General features: G+C 40.2%; 1 protein-coding gene across 4 annotated transcripts in view; it reads left to right on the forward strand.

Moving 5' to 3' along the window:
• Positions 1 to 17,226, forward strand: part of CR1 (complement C3b/C4b receptor 1 (Knops blood group)) — a 133,167-nt gene that overhangs the window by 25,323 nt on the left and 90,618 nt on the right. For all 4 annotated transcript variants that reach the window (XM_065532037.2, XM_065532049.2, XM_065532042.2 and 1 more), the window contains exons 5-12: positions 2,192 to 2,590; positions 5,313 to 5,489; positions 5,581 to 5,683; positions 7,342 to 7,427; positions 9,285 to 9,503; positions 10,560 to 10,739; positions 11,351 to 11,450; positions 17,130 to 17,215. In XM_065532037.2, coding sequence (XP_065388109.1) covers positions 2,192 to 2,590; positions 5,313 to 5,489; positions 5,581 to 5,683; positions 7,342 to 7,427; positions 9,285 to 9,503; positions 10,560 to 10,739; positions 11,351 to 11,450; positions 17,130 to 17,215 — 1,350 coding nt within the window. The remainder of the gene's footprint in view (positions 1 to 2,191; positions 2,591 to 5,312; positions 5,490 to 5,580; positions 5,684 to 7,341; positions 7,428 to 9,284; positions 9,504 to 10,559; positions 10,740 to 11,350; positions 11,451 to 17,129; positions 17,216 to 17,226) is intronic.

Raw genomic sequence — 17,226 nt, forward strand, 5'->3', positions numbered from 1 at the left:
TTGTTTATGCTCTGTTATCTCTCTCTTCTCATTGAGGGACTTCAGTTAAACATGTTAGGCTTTATTCTTCTATGTAGTTAGTCTGTATTTTTTAATCTTTTTATTTATTGGTGCTTTGTTCTGAGTATTTTCTTCTGTTCTAGCTTTCAGTTCATTGATTTTCCTTCAGATTCTAACCTGCTATTAATCTCACACAAATTCTTAATTTCAGCAATCATATTTTACTTTAAGAATTCTAGAGTGTTTTTATTTTCCAAATCTGCCCTCTTCCTTTTTTTTTTTTGAGACAGGGTCTCACTTTGTTGCCCAGGTTGGAGCACAGTGGCATAATCACAGCTCGCTCAACCTTCACAGGCTCAAGCAATTCTCCCACCTCAGCCACTTGAGTAGCTGAGAATGCAGGTGTGCACCACCACACCTGCACACCCAGCTTTTTTTTTTTGAGATGGGGTTTCGCCAAGTTGCCCAGGCTGGCCTCGAACTCCTGAGCTCAAGCGATCCACTCGATCCACTCTCCTCAGCCTCCCAAAGTGTTAGGATTACAGGCGTGAACCACCACACCCCACCCTGTTCTTTTTAATAGTTTCTAGTTCTTGCAAGTTTCAATTATATCCTTCAACGGATCTGTAGTTCTAATGGGTCAGTTTCTGTCATCGGTAATTGTGTGTGTTATTTTATCTCCTCAAGTATCTGGTTATCTTTGTGCATCAGGAATTATATTTGAAAATGTGTCTATAGAAATAATTTCAAGGCCTTAGATAACCCATCTTCTTCCAGATAGAATTTTTGTCTTGTTTCTGCAGGCATTTGGGGACATTAGCACTCTAGGACCACTCTAATTCAGTCTAGGAACTGTGATTTTCTGGGGCCAGCCACAGTACCAGTACTTGAAGTACTAGTTCCAGTGTCTGAGACAGCAGATTTTTTTTCAGTTAACCCTGATTACCATGGCCTAGTTTTTGTGGCCTCAGAACACATCAGAAGGTATTACCAGGCTTTCCATTAGGGGCAGGCCCTGGACTTCCATCGTTGTCCCTTAACTTCATGAGACAATCAAAAGTCCGTTCAGTCTCTCAGTTACCCAGTCCTGATACAGCTACCCATTCCCAAACAATAAGCAGCCCAGTTGCCAAGCCCAAATACCCAGCTCTCAACTGGATTTTCATCTTCTCCTAGATCATGGCCCAGGAATGCTTTACTAGTTTGTTAGCTTTCTGCTGCCTTCACAGATAAATATTTTTGATTTTTCAGTATTTCTAGCCTTTCTTGAGGGTGGATGGTTGGAGCAATATTTTATTTGAATTGCTGAGATTACTCTTACTAGAAGCAGAGCCTGAAAAATTTTTATTTTTAATTTTAATTAATTCATTCATGTCCAAATTTATCTGATTAAATACACTCATTTTTAATTCCAAGTTTTTTGGGATTTGGGTTGAAGTAATTTTGTTCTAGTTTATGGCAATACAGTATACTATGTACTATTGCTACATTTTTAAATGTATTTAGGGGTTTTGGTGGACTAATATATGATCACTTTTACACAGATATCATCTTATGATATCAAACTTAGATCTGATGAAATGAGTTGGTAAGCTTCATATCTTTTATATATTGTGAAACCTTGAAATTACATTTGGAAGTATCTTTATGAATGAATTTTGGCAATTTGTATTTCCATTTATATTATTTAGATTTTCAAAATATTTAACCCCCAGTAATCTACAGTTTTATAAACAGTCTCATATATATATAAGTATGTTTAAATTCTTTTTCCTACTGTGTATATTTGTGTTTTCTCTCATCCCTTATAATTTATCTTTCAGCAAATGTTTTTGTATTTTATTTTTCTAAAAAAGCTAACCTCAGTTAATAACAAAAATGGAAATTAAGAAAGCAAATAGGAAAGAACAGGAGAAAACTGTATAAACTCTATAACACGATGATCAAAGAGCTATTTAAAATGAAAAGAATGTGGATCGAGTGAATACATGCATGCAAATACTATAGCAAATCATATAAGTAAGAAAGGCAGGACACTGAAGTTACAACTTTATAAAAATGTAACCTTCGTGTTAGCAAAGATTAAAAGTAAATAATGAACGTAAAAATAGCTAAAGTTTAGTGACTCATGAGATGCTTGTCATTCATTATTTAAACTGACTATTATTTAACTTTCTCTTCCTTTCCCCAGAAATTTCTTGTGGGCTACCACCCACCATAGACAACGGAGATTTCTTTAGTGCTAACAAAGAGTATTTTCACTATGGATCTGTGGTGACCTACCACTGCAATCTTGGAAGTGGAGGGAGAAAGCTGTTTGAGCTCGTGGGTGAGCCCTCCATATACTGTACCAGCAATGAAGATCAAGTGGGCATCTGGAGCGGCCCAGCCCCTCAGTGCATTTTACCTAACAAATGCACGCCTCCAAATGTGGAAAATGGAATATTGGTGTCTGTCAAAAGAAGCTTATTTTCCTTAAACGAAGTTGTGGAGTTTAGGTGTCAGCCTGGCTTTGTCATGAAAGGACCCCGCCATGTGCAATGCCAGGCCCTGAACAAATGGGAGCCAGAGTTACCAAGCTGCTCCAGGGGTGAGTCTGACTGAGGCCTAGAAGGGCCCTGCAAATGACATGCATTGCTGTTGGATCAGGAGATTAGTATTTGTTCAGGGGGAGGGATGTGTACTGAGTAGAGTCGGGAGCAAATTTTCTAGACAGTGAACACGAAATTCAGAAGGTGTGTGTACATACACATGTGCTGAAATTGAGAAGCAAAGCTCAACCCGGGCAAGGAATATGATGTTTCTTTGGGGTTCTTATAAACAGATCTGTCAATTACTTTTGAGTATAATAATTGTTGATACAAAATGAGTGATTCCTCTGGCCAGGCACTATAATACAGGCTACATGTGAATTTTAATCCTTAAAACAAAGTTATTCGGTAGTTACCAGTTGTTCTGTTTGTCTGTTTTGTTTTGCTTGAGATACTGTCTTGCTCTGTCACTCGGGTTGGGCTGCAGTGGTGCCATCATGGCTTACTTCAACCTCTGCCTCCCTGGGTCAAGCAATTCTCCTGCCTGAGTCTCCCAAGTAGCTAGGACTATTGGTGCATGCCACCATGCCTGGTTAAGATTTTTATGTTTTTTTGTACAGATAGAGTCTCACTTACCCAGGCTGGTCTCAAACTCCTCAGCTCAAGCAACCTACCCACCTTGGCCTCCCAAAGTGCTGGGATTATAGGCATGAGCCACCACGCCGGGTCTCAATGTTTTACAGAGAATATGTGTCTTAGAGAGATCAGATAACTTTCTAAGATACTAACTTGCAGACAAAACTGGAATGCAAGCCCGCCTCACTCCAGGTCTTGGCTTTGCTAATCAGCATCCAGTCATGCAATCAAAACTTACTCTAGATACTTTCCAGGAGGGAGGGATTTCATGCAGGTTGTATTAGTCTGTTCTCACATTCCTGTAAAGAACTACTTGAGACTGGGTAATTTATAAAGAAAAGAGGTTTAATTGACTCAGAGTTCTGTAGGCTGTACGGGAGGCATGGCTAGGGACACCTCAGGAAAGTTACAATCATGGTGGAAGGCAAAGAAGAAGCACCTATATCTTCATATGGTTGGCAGGAGAGAGAGAGAGAGCAAGGTAGAGGTGCTACACACTTTTCAACAAGCAGATCTCAAAAGAACTCTATCACAGGACAGCACTAGGGTGATGGTACTAAACCATTAGAAACCACCTCCATGATCCAGTCACTTCCTGCCAGGCTCCTATTCCAACAAAGGGAATTACAATTTGACATGAGATTTGGGTGGGGACACAGAGCCAAACCATATCACAGCTAATAGGTCACATAGATGTTAGAAGGGCAGGAAAAGCAATAAGACGAAGGCAGAGTTACCAGAGATCAGGGAGCTGCTGTGGCTGCCAGTCTAGAGCACAGGAGCCTGTACTGATGCTGAAATGGCCAGCCCCTCCCACTGAGCAGGCAGCTCCCTGAAAGCTGCTAATGCTGCAGGAGCCACCACTGCTGCCAGAATGCAGCTGATATTGTTGGAGCCAAAGTCATTGGCATCACTAGAATTGAAGCTGTAGCTGCTCACTAAAGTCATCTATACTGCCACTGTCTGCGCCACCTCTAGAAGTAGAACATATTCTGCCATTATCCTGCCTTTTAATTTGGTATATATGCCTCCAACTGTCAGAACCTAACCAGAGCCGAGCTATCAAGGAAGACAAATGATTGTAGTTTTAAGGCTTCCATTGCTAGCAGTCGAAAGACAGTGCAGAAGTGTGAGGCTGGGGGCCGACAGAAATTTAATCAGGACAGCACCTCAATATTATATCACCAGGCATTGATTAGACAAGAGAAACACTGGGTGATGAGTCCTGAAAATGGACATTACAGCATCAGAGTATTTACATACTCCTTAAAGAAGTCATTTTTCTAGTCCAATCCTCCATCTGATGCTTGAGAAAGCTGAAGTCCAGAAAAGGGAACTGGTCTGCTCAAAGCCAAACTGAAATTATTTTTTCCATTTTTTAACAGTTTTATGTAATTTAGTTGAGACCCAAATGTGTTCTGACTTCCCGAGATCAGATCAACATATGAAGAGAGAGCCAGAGCTGCCATTACAATACGTTGCGTAAAATATACACTCTCATTATGGTGACAGAAGGTCTTTTAGATTTTGTTAGACAGTTGCCCACCTTCTCACTGGAGTGAAATGAATGACTAGGCAGCACCTTGCTTCATAGCATGAAGAGAGGAGACCCATAGTTCGTTACCGCCCTATGTCAGGTGGCCGCTGAGAGAAGCCTTGACAGGAAATGAGAGTAGATGTATGGACGCTGTTTGTTGCACCAGTGTGATAGGTGATGGAGGGACCTATTAGACAAGACATGGGCAGGGGCACTCCTTTATTGCCTAAAATGCAAGACTAAATTGGTGATGCGTTTCTAGAAAGGAAGTATGAAGATATAAAAAGCCATCATTCCTCCCAATTTTGTACTGGGTGAACAGTAATTGGAAGCATTCTACAAGGAACTGTCCATTGTGAAATCTTAGTTGCATGCTTTAGAAGAAAAGCAATGAATTGAGGATACCTCTGTTTTAGTCACAGTTCTGCAATGTGTCAGTTCTATGACTGATGGCAAGACATCTTCCTTGCCCTGTGTATTTAGTTTGTTATCAATATAATAAAGCTCTTATCTTACCTTTATTATTATATATATAGATTTGTAATTATTATTCCCTTGGCCAGTTAAACAGTGAGAAAATTAGCAATACTTTGTTTCTCTCTCCCCAGTATGTCAGCCACCTCCAGATGTCCTGCATGGTGAGCGTATCCAAAGGGACAAGGACATCTTTCAGCCTGGGCAGGAAGTGTTCTACATCTGTGAGCCCGGCTATGACCTCAGAGGGGCTGCGTCTCTGCGCTGTACACTCCAGGGAGACTGGAGCCCTGCAGCCCCCAGATGTGAAGGTGCCTAGACTCTTGTCTGGCTTGATATTTTTAGCTTGCGTCTTTATTCTCCACATGCCAATATTTTCTGTTCATTTTTCTTTTACTCCAGTGAAATCCTGTGATGACTCCCTGGGCCAACTTCCTAATGGTCGTGTGCTATTTCCACGTAGTCTCCAGCTTGGAGCAAAAGTGGATTTTGTTTGTGATGAAGGGTGAGTGTGAGCTTGCCTGACCTCCTGGACATTGAAAATGGGGCTGGGAATTAGTTTTAAAAGGGGAGATTTGGTTTGGCTTAAAAGAAAGACACACACACACACACACACACACACACACACACACACACATTCAGAGAGATGAACTTTCCAAAGTATACATAGGAAGAAAGGAAAGAAATGCACAGAACTAATAACATGAGATATGAAGAGGAAACTGGAACATATATTAACTGGCAAGTTCAAAGGCAAGTATAACTACTGGTTATGAAAATATGGGTAACACATTAAGTAAAAAATATCAGCCAGGCATGGTGGCTCATGCCCATGGTGGCTCATGCCTGTAATCCCAGCACCTTTGGGAGGTTGATCTGAGGCGAGCAGATCACCTGAAGACAGGAGTTGGAGACCAGCCTGGCCAACATGGTGAACCCCGTCTCTACTAAAAACACAAAAGTTAACTGGGCTTGGTGGCATGTGCCTGTAATCCCAGCTACTGAGGCACGAGAATCACTTGAACCTGGAAGGCAGAGTTTGCAATGAGCCGCGATGGCACCATTGCAATCCAGTGTGGACAATAAGAGTGAAACTCCGTCTCAAGAAAAATAAATCATGTTTTACAAGCAAAAAGAATATGAGTAATTTAGAGAGTCCAAGAAAAAAAACTGCAAGTAACAAAAAGCTTATTCTTAATAACTGGGATCATTTAAGAATCATTTCAGTAAATTCTTTAAACCATCTATAGTGAAATTTGTAATAGGAATGAAAATGTAAAAATCAGCATTTTGAAAAAATTCAGTCACATATAATCTGGCTATTCATGGGCTCTGGGCTCTGAGCTGGGGTCCTGATGGCTGCTGCTATTTCCGGCAAGGTCATTACCTTGTTTATGTCCATCTAGTGCTCTTCACAGATGCACAGGGTGCACATCTCTACACGGGAGCTGACCAGCATGGGCAACAAAGCACCTGATCCCAAAATGTTCCACAGAATCTTGGCAGCCTCCAAATGCCAGCACCCAGTAAGAGTTAGAAGGGCATCAGGGCCCAACAGAAATTGAGAATTTTCGACGATTGCATACAGAAATCCAGTCCTCTCTTCTTTCCTTTTTCCCCTAGAATATTCACGCTTACTCTTCAGCAGCCCAAACTGCCCTTGTGAGCCTTCTTCACGCCATCACAGATGCGGAGATGAAAGGACACTCTCTGTTCTTTCGCCAGCTATTTCCCACTTTTCCAAACTGGGAGCTGTTTTACAAACTGGGAGCTGTTTACTTGCTGTTCCAGCATCAGAGTTAGGAAGGCATTGCATTAGAAGACTGGGTTTCTAGTAATGACAATGAGTGATTTATCAGGTTATCATGGAGTAATCAGTGAAACTCCAAGCCTGGGTCCTGGGTCAAGGAGATGGCGCCCATGTCACGACCACCTTTTTCAATTCAAGCAGGACTGTCATGTGACCAAGTTACTGCATTTTGCCATTCTATATTGCTCCCTTCTGGAGACTGTGAGCTTCCAGAATAACGTAGCCTGTGCAACTCTGCCACCTGCTGGCCTCAGGTCCTCAAAATCCTGAGATTTGGGGCTGGGCCTTAGATTGTGAACCAAGAGTCCTCTTGGCTGAAGCAGCTCACTATTCACTCCTATTTTCTCCTTTAGATTTCAATTAAAAGGCAGCTCTGCTAGTTACTGTGTCTTGGCTGGAATGGAAAGCCTTTGGAATAGCAGTGTTCCAGTGTGTGAACGTGAGTAATAGGAGTAACATTTCAGGCCAGTCTCTCCCCTTCATCTGTTCAGTATTTGACCCATGACCTCCCCTAATGTGGTTCTTCAATTTTCTAGTCCGAATTATTGATTTGAAAATTGCTTATTTTAATAATGTTTGGTTGTGAATCAATGTGTACATCACCTGTCTTTGGAATCATCTGATCTGTCTCTGTCCTTCTGTATTCTGTGTTCTACCGCAATAAAGCCTATGGTAGTGTGCTTCTAGGAGTTTCAGGAGAGATCAGATAATGTGAAGCTTTAACAATTTACTTTGTTTCTCTCTTTCTTTCTTTTTTCTCTTCCTTTCTTCCTCCCTTCTTTCTTTTTCATTTTGTTCTTCCATCAGGTGCAATCAGTCTACAATTTTTGTATGTATTTGATAATACACAAATATTAAACATGCCTTTATTTTATTATATTTATTGATCACATACTTTGTGCCTGATGTTCATCTAGCCACTGGAGTTTTATCAATGAACAAGACGAATGAATTCCCTGTCCCCATGTTGTTTCTCCTCAGGTGGGGAGAGGGACAAGAAAAAAAATAAATTCAATGCTATGAAGATAATAGAGCAAAGCACTGAGGAATGAGGGAAAAGTGGGATGCAACATTAGACAGGGCGAGCAGTTGGAGACTCCTTAATTTCTCAAAACATGTACCTAAGTCATTTATGCTGAGAGATTCATAAATAATAAGTTCATTTTTGAAAAAAAGAGCCCCATATGTTCAATAATCAGTAGACTACTGATTTCTCCTAGTCTAACTATTTGTAATTTCCCTAATGGAAGATAGAACTTTGCTTCATTTCTTGATTCTAACAATTGGAAAACATGTTTCTTTAGAAGACCATGAAATTTTACTACAATGTTTGTGTTGTTAGAAATATACTTGGACATCTTACAGTGCTTTTTAGAGGAAAATTTTGTAAGAACAAAACTTATATAGAGATTCTTGCTGTCTAAGTAATCCAGTGCTCCTTGAAGCAGCATGACAAATGTCTGTTCTACTATTATGCATTAAAACTCATTGACTGACTACTCAAGATTTCTCTTATTTTTCATAACTCTTGCTAATTAAAGTAGCTTCTTCCAAATTCCAGTTCTAACGAAAAACGCCAATTAGAAATGAGGGAAAGACTGTTCTAAACAAATCAGCAGATGCTAGAAAGGAGTAACAACTTGAAACCTGACCCAGAACGTAAAAAGAGAAAATTAATCATCAACAGACACAGACATTTTCAAAAGCAAAGCAATCTGAATCCATTTGGAGTTTTTTATAATGGCCTGACTACGTTTCAATTCACTGTGACAGGGCTATTGTTATCACAGAGATTGATGATCAGTATCAATAAGTAATCAGTGGAAGGTTTCACCTATTTAAGATGATTAGCACACATATATGCATTTGAGAAATATTTCCCAAGAACGTAGGCTCCTTCCTCAGCACTGCATCCCCAGGATCCTGATGAGTGGCTGACACAGGACAAGTGCTCAATTAATATATATTGACTAAATGAATGAGTAACCCTTGAAAATGGTTATTTTTCTTCTTCGAATGTTTTGCTACTTCATTAAAGTTGTAACGTTTCTGTAGTCCAGGAACCGTTACTATCTGGAAGATTCAGGATAGAAAAATCTCTTTTGTACTTTGCAATACACTTTCAATGACATCTCATTTAATCCAACTCTTCGAAGTCCTAATGTATACTGTCACCTCCTTAGTATATTTTCAGCAACAACAATCATAGCACTCTGTAATTGCTGAATCATAGCACTCAGAGAATACCTCTGGGGAAACTCCTGAATGAAACTTAGAGCTTTTGCCTTTTTTCCAGAAATCTTTTGTCCAAGTCCTCCAGTTATTCCTAATGGGAGACACACAGGAAAACCTCTGGAAATCTTTCCCTTTGGAAAAGCTGTAACTTACATATGTGACCGCCACCCAGACAGAGGGATGACCTTCGACCTCATTGGGGAGAGCACCATCCGCTGCACAAGTGACCCTCAAGGGAATGGGGTTTGGAGCAGCCCCGCCCCTCGCTGTGGAATTCTGGGTTAGTGCTCATTTCCCCACATCCCAAATGGGTTCAGAATACCTAACGCAGGCCCTCCATATTTCCATAATTACAGTATGGTTTCTCTGTGCACATTTGCCACAATGGAATGCCCAACCAATGATAAATGGTCCTAAGGTAGGTCAACATATGAGATCCTGATGACCTTTGCATCTGGAGGGACTGATGAAAAAACAAGGACGCAGTGAGTGGTGGGAAAGTCCTTCATTAGAATCATATGAATTAAAAACAAATGCTTGTGCATCTCCTCATTGAAATGTTTGGCTTAGAAATATGACCTAGAAAATCAGTGGCTCCTGCTGCCAGGAAATGTCTTGAGTTCCTGCCCATGCTTGTCAACCTCTCATTGGAGTTTTGATGCCTTGAAGTACAAGGAAACCAGACACGAAAGGTGGAAGCTGGGCAGAAACACTCTTTCTGGAGTCCTAAAAATGTGAAAAATTAAATCAGAGCTATATTTACATTAAATTAGATGAGCATTAGCTGAGCGTGGTGGCAATTGCCTGTGTTCCCAGCTATTCGGGAGGCTGAGATGGGAGGATCACTTAAGCCTGGGAGGCAGAGGTTGCCGTGAGCTGAGACTGTGCCACTGCACTCCAGCCTGGGTGACAGAGTGAGACTCTATCTCAAAAACAATGAAAATAGGCTGGCCGCAGTGGCTCACACCTGTAATCCCAGTACAGATCACTTGAGGTCAAGAGTTCCAGATCAGAATGCCAACATGGTGAAACTCCAATTATACTAAAAATAAAAAAATAATAAAATAAAATTAACTAAATTATATGAGTAGAAAGACCCGATAACAGACTAATCTTCCAGGTAATATACTTCCTTATAAGCCTATGCTAATGGAACTTTCCCTTCCATTTTACAGGCAAGTTATGTGTGTGTGTGTGTGTTTTGTTGTTTTTTGTTTTTTGTTTTATAACTAAGAGTTTCTTTTCTTCTGGCATCAATCTACCCCAGAAGAGAAAAGAGGAAGCACATTGGGTATATTTTTATTAACTCAGATATTCTTGATTTCTTGGTCTCTAGGTCACTGTAAAGCCCCGGATCATTTTCCGTTTGCTAAGTTGAAAACCCAGACCATTGCATCTGACTTTCCCACTGGGACATCTTTAAAGTACGAATGCCGTCCTGAGTACTACGGGAGGCCGTTCTCTATCACATGTCTGGATAACCTGGTGTGGTCGAGTCCCAAAGATGTCTGTAAACGTGAGTGAACTTGCATTGGATCTTTCCCATGTCTGCAAAAGCTTCTTATTGAATGTTTTCAAATGTGGGATATGAGAAACCTTTTTTGAAAAGTGTTCAGATGGGTGGATGTAAGTTTTTCTTGTAGGTCATCCTTGATTATTGCTTGAAATGCTCACTTTATGAGAATGTTTCAAGGAATATTTGTAGAGAAAATCTTCATTCCCTATAGGAAAGAAAATAATACATGACTCTAGATCAGGGGAATAAATGGTGTAGGAAGACAAATTCTGTTTGAATAACTAGGTGGGAAGAAATCCTTTGCAAACTTTGAAATATATTAGCAGTAGATAATGCCATAAGTGACTTTTACATTCTGATAAGGGATGCAAGGTCTCTACACAGATCTAAATCTAGATCTAGATAGATCTGGAGGGAAGGTCTTTTTCAAAGTGGGGCTTAGTAGGTGGCTGATCCTGAGGGGCTCTGATGAGTTTTCTCAAGGTGGCAAAATCTGTGGAACCATCAGAACTGCGTATTTTCTTCAGCAAGCTACATGTTGATGGAGACCTTACTTACTGAAGAGAGTCCTGATTACTCTACCTGGCTCCAAAACACTTTCTTTCCCATAGGTAAATCATGTAAAACTCCTCCAGATCCAGTGAATGGCATGGTGCACGTGATCACAGACATCCAGGTTGGATCCAGAATCAACTATTCTTGTACTACAGGGTGAGTTGGCAGCAACATCTCTTGGTTTAAGAGTTCCAGCACAGCAATACTACCTTCTAGCCACATCTCAGGTTGGAAACCAGGCTATTGCCACCTGCTCTTAAGAGGCTTGAACACAGGTGTTAACTCCTGATTGAAATGAACAATGATAGGAGAAGATTAGGGCAAAAATCTGTATCCTTGCTGGAAGCCAGGGCAGTGCACATATAAAGAGTATGCCGTTCACCGGATGGGAAGGAAAAATAATTAGGAGTGTAGTAGTCAAAGCCCACGAACAACCCTAACCCAGAGTAGACATTGCTGGAAGAAAAGGAAGACCATGTAGCAGCTGTGTGAGAGAACAAATCTAATGATAACAGCATGATCCCTTGCTAGGGCTGGCATCAAAAAGTACAGGGCTTCCTTGTTTTATTGTACTTTGCAGATGTTATGCTTTTTATAAATTGAAGGCTTGTGGCAACACTGCGACAAGCATGTCAGTTGCATCATTTATCCAACAGTGTGTGTTCACTTCGTGTCTCTGTGTGACATTTTGGTTATTCTCACAATATCCCAGATGTTTTCATTATTATCATGTCTATGATAGTGATCTGTCATCAGTGATCTTTCATGTGACTATTGTCATTGTTTGGGGTCCCTACGAACTGCACCCATATAAGACAGAAAACTTGATCAATAAATGTGCGTGCTTTGACTGCTCCATGGACTAGACATTTCCCTTCTCTCTCCCTCTCTTCAGGACTCCCTAATCCCTGAGACACAGTAATGCTACAATTAGGCCACTTAATAGCCCTACACTGGCCTTTAAGTGTTGACATGAAGGGAGGAGTCATGCATCTCTTACTTGAAATCAAAAGCTAGGGATGATTAAGCTTACTGAGGATAATATGTTGAAAACCAAGATAGGCCAAAAGCCATTCATCGTGTGCCAAACAGCTAGAGAGTTGTAAAGGCAAAGCAAAAGTACTTGAAGGAAATATAAAGTACTGTTCCAGTGAACACATGAATAATAAAACGTGAAACAGCCTTATTGCTGATAGGGAAGAAGTTTTAGTGGTCTACATACAAGATCAAACTAGACACATTTTCTGAAGCCAAAGCCTAATCCTGAGCAAGGCCCTAACTCTCTTCAATTCTATGAAGGCTGCCAGAGGTGAGGAAGCTGCAGAAAAGAAGCTGGAAGCTAGCAGAGGTTGATTCCTGAGGTTTAAGGAAAGAAGCCCTCTCCATAACATTAAGGTCGAAGGTAAAGCAGCAAGTGCTCATGTAGAAGCTGCAGCAAGTTATCTAGAAGATCTAGCTAAGATCATGGATGAAGGTGTTACACTAAATAACAGATTTTCCATGTAGACAAAACAGTCATCTGTTGGACTTTCATAGCTAGAGAGGAGAAGTTAATGCCTGGCTTCAGAGCTTCAAAGAACAGGCTGACTTTTTAGGAGCTAATGCCGTTGGTGACTTTGAGTTGAAGCCAAAGCTTACTGACCATTCTAAAAATTCTAGGGCCCATAAGTATTATGCTAAATGTACCTTCCCTGTGTCTATAAATGCAACAACAAAGCCTGACGACAGAAGTATGTTTGCAGCATGGTTTGCTGAATATTTTAAGTCCACTGTTGAGATCTAGTGCTCAGAAAAACAGATTCCTTTCAAAATATTACTGCTCATTGACATTACACCTAGACAGCTAAGAGCTCTAATGGAGATGGACACGGAGATGAATGGAGTTTTCCTGCCTGCTGACCACAGCAGCCATTCTGCAGACCATGGCTGAAGGAGTAATTTTGACTTTCAAGTTTCATTATTTAAGAAATACATTTTGTAAGGCCAGTTCCCACAGACAGTAATTCCTCTGATGGATCTGAGCAAAGTAAGTTGACAACTGCTGGAAAGAATTCATCATTCTACATATCATTAAGAACATTCATGATTCATGGGAAGAGGTTAAAATATCAACATTAACAGGAGTTGGTAGAAGTTAATTCCAACTTTCACGGCTGACTTTGAGAGGTTCAACACTTCAGCAGAAGAAATAACTGCAGATGTGGTGGAAATAGCAAGAGAACTACAGTCAGAAATGGAACCTGAAGATGTGACTGAATTGCTACAAATTCATGATCAAAGTTGAACAGATGAGGAGTTCCTTCTTATGAATGAGCAGAGAAAGTGTTTTGTTTTTTTGTTTTTTTTGTTTTGTTTTGTTTTTTTTGAGGTGGAGTCTCTTCCTGGTGAAGATGACATGAGCATTGTGAAAATGACGACAAAGGATTTAGAATATTACATAAACTCAGTTGATAAAGCAGCAGCAGTATCTGGGAGGATTGACTCCAATTTTGAAAGCAGTTCAGAGGGTAAAATGTTATCAAATAGCATTGCATGCTAGAAAAATCTTTTGTGAAAGGAAGTGTCAATCAATACAGCAACTTTATTGTTGTCTCAGCTTAAGAAATAGCCACAGCCACCCCAGCCTTCAGCAACCACCCCCCTGAGCAGTCAGCAGCCATCAATCTTGAGGCAAGACCCTCCACCAGCAAAAAGATTACGACTGATTGAAGGTCAGATAATCTTTAGCATTTTTTATCAATAAACCATTTTTTAAAGTATGACTTTTTTCAGATATAATTCTATTTCACATTTAATAGACTACCGTATAGTACAAACACAACTTTTACACTCACTGAGAAATCAAAAAATTCATATGACTCATCTGTTGTGATATTTGTTTTATTGTGGTGTTCTGGAACTGAACCTGCAATATCCTTGAGGAATGTCTGTAACACAAAATGGGCAGCTTAATACAACAGAAGTTTTTGGAGTTCTATTCTAGAGGATGGGAGTCCAAAATCGAGGTGTTGGCAGGGCCATGCTCCCTCTGAATCCTGTAGGGTAGAATCCTTCATTGCATCTTCCAGCTTCTGGAGCCCCAGGCCTTCCTAGGTGTGTGGCAGCGGAACTCCAATTTCTTCTGTCCCTGTCCTCACATGGCCATCTTCCCTCTGGGTCTGTGTCCTCATATGCTGTTCTCCTCTCTGTGCATGTTTCTGTTCAAAGTTTTCCCTTTTTATCAGGACACCAGGCATATTGGATTAGGGCGTACCTTAGTGACCTCATCTTAACTTGATTGCATCTGCAAAGATTGTATTTCCAAATAAGATCACATCCACAGGGACTGGGGGTTAAGACTTCAACATATCCGGGGGAGACACAATTCAACCTGCAACAGAGCCCCTTTGAAAATGTCAAGCGTCAGGTGCTCACAGTGCAGGGCCCAGCTGTTGGTGCTCAGCCTTGCTCAGCACACAGTGGAGGCTCTGCCCCAAGCTCACTCTTCATGGGAACAGCTAAGCCAGGTAGTGAGTAGGGGATATGTTTGTGCCACTGCAACCAGTACTGAAAGGAAGCTTGTGGTGTCCAGCATATTTGCCAGCCTAGGCCTCACAGACCATAGCACCTAGAATCTGACAAAGTAAAATTAGAATAAATCCAGTATCTCCTTTACTTTTTTTTTTTTTTTGGAGCATTTTTAAATACAATTGATAAATTTCCTGACTGTACCCTCCTCATCTTGCATTGCTGAATAAGGGGGGAACCTCTCTAAGGCATACAGCACAAAACCATTGAGCTTATGACTAGAAACAGGAAATACATGTAAAAGAGACCAGTCTGAAAAATCAGGAGAAATTTTACAAAGAGATTTACTGCCAAGAAACCAGGGAAACTTTCTGAACACTCTCCTTTTCATATTTGTAATAAGATTCAACTGTGCAAATACTTCTGTGAAACTAGCCATAAAATTTGTACATGAAGGAATATATATATTCAGTGTGTTTATATATTTCATTTCATACATGTGATATATATATACATACATATACTTACATATATATATCTCACAATGAATATTGCAGAAAATTAAAGCGAAGAGTAAGAGGAGTTAACCAAATTTTCCCTGAATGCAGCGGGGAAAGCTGAAAAGGAGAAGACAGGCAGGCACAGTGGCTCACACCTGTAATCCCAACACATTGAGAGGCTGAGACAAGAGGATCACTTGAGCCCAGGAGCTCGAGACCAGCCTGGGCAACATGGCAAAACCCCATCTCTACAAAAAAGTATAAAAATTAGCTGGGTGTGGTGGTGTGTGCCTGTAGTCACAACTAGGCAGGAGACTGAAGTGGGAGGATCACCTGAGCCCAGGAGGCTGAGGCTTCAGTGAGCCATGATGGCACCCCTGCACTCCAGCCTGGATGAGAGAATGAGATCCTGTCTCCAAAAATGAAGAAGGAAAGACATATGTAACACAGTGTCAGAATTCAAAATACATGTAACAAAAATTCCAGAAGGGTAAACAAATAAGCCCATACCTAGCCATCACTAGGGAAACTTCTGTGTTTCAGGGATAAAGAAAAAAACTCAGATCCCAGAAATAAAACATGAAAATATAGTACCCGCAAAAGAAATAAATGTATTGACACCACATTGATTCTGTACAACACTAAATGGTATAAGGTAGCATTTCTATTGCACCAAGCTAATATTCACACCTAGAGCCTCAGGTACACATTAAAGGATAAGCAAAGACACAACAATTGTACCATTTAAGTATGTTTCCCAGGCAATTTAGAAGCAAATTTTCTAAAAGGAGAATGATGAATTCCAAAAGAAATCTCAACAACAACAACAACAAAAATACACACAAAAACTTGGCAATGTAATCATGACTTATTAATAATCTCTCTAAACTCATAGAACGTATCAATAAAACTAGAAAATGTGAGACAGTAAAAGGTAGGCTAGACTTACATTACACTAAAGATGAGTAGACTGAGTATATAGAGTTTGACTCTAAAATTGAGAAAATAGGTTTTAATATGTGTCGTGTGTATATGTATAATATATGTACACACATACAAAATGAAATTCCTCATTGGAAAACCTATTAGGCTTATTTCTAAATTATTAGAATGACTAAAAACAGCTAAATCTATCTGTTCCATATAGTAAGTGAGAGGGAAGGAAAAGGAATAGCAAGGAATGCATTTGTCTCTTCCACCAGAAATAAGCCCCCGCATGTTGGGTCAGGTCATTTTATTCATTGCTTTCTCCTCATCAATGTCATTGGGCATCGTGAAATCAATGAAAAAGGCAGTGAAAGAACGATGATGAAAGCAAATCAAATACATCATTTATCTCAATACATGTGATTTAATCTTCTTGTTGAAAGACAAAGTCTCCCAGATAAGATCAAGAGCAACAAATCATGTATTCACAAAAAACATGTCTCAAGTAAGATGACATCGTATAATGCACACACACACACACACAAAATAAGGAAAAATGCAAACAAAAAATGGCAGAAATAATATTTAGAGAAAATAGAATTTATGAAAAAAAAGTCAAACAGGTCTACAAAATAATTGTTTTATTTTGGTGCCGGGTACAGTCCACAATGAAGCCAAGATATGAAGAAGCAAATGGGCCAGGAGAAGTTAGAGCAGAAATATTTCTTTCAATAGTGAGAGAAGGGAAAAAGAACTAGAAAAGCTGGGAACAACAGGTAAAGTTTAGGCTAGGCCTTAGACTTTTCCTACATTGTAATCCTTCTGGTTTGCCACATATGCATGCTGTGAGGACGTTGATGAGGCATGTACAGCACAATTATTTTCCACTGTTTGCCTTTAGGCACCGACTCATTGGTCACTCATCTGCTGAATGTGTCATCTCAGGCAATACTGCCCATTGGAGCAAGAAGCCACCAATTTGTCAACGTGAGTTGAAG

The sequence above is a fragment of the Macaca fascicularis genome, chromosome 1 (assembly GCF_037993035.2).
Source record: "Macaca fascicularis isolate 582-1 chromosome 1, T2T-MFA8v1.1".
In the NCBI taxonomy this organism is placed as follows: domain Eukaryota; kingdom Metazoa; phylum Chordata; class Mammalia; order Primates; family Cercopithecidae; genus Macaca; species Macaca fascicularis.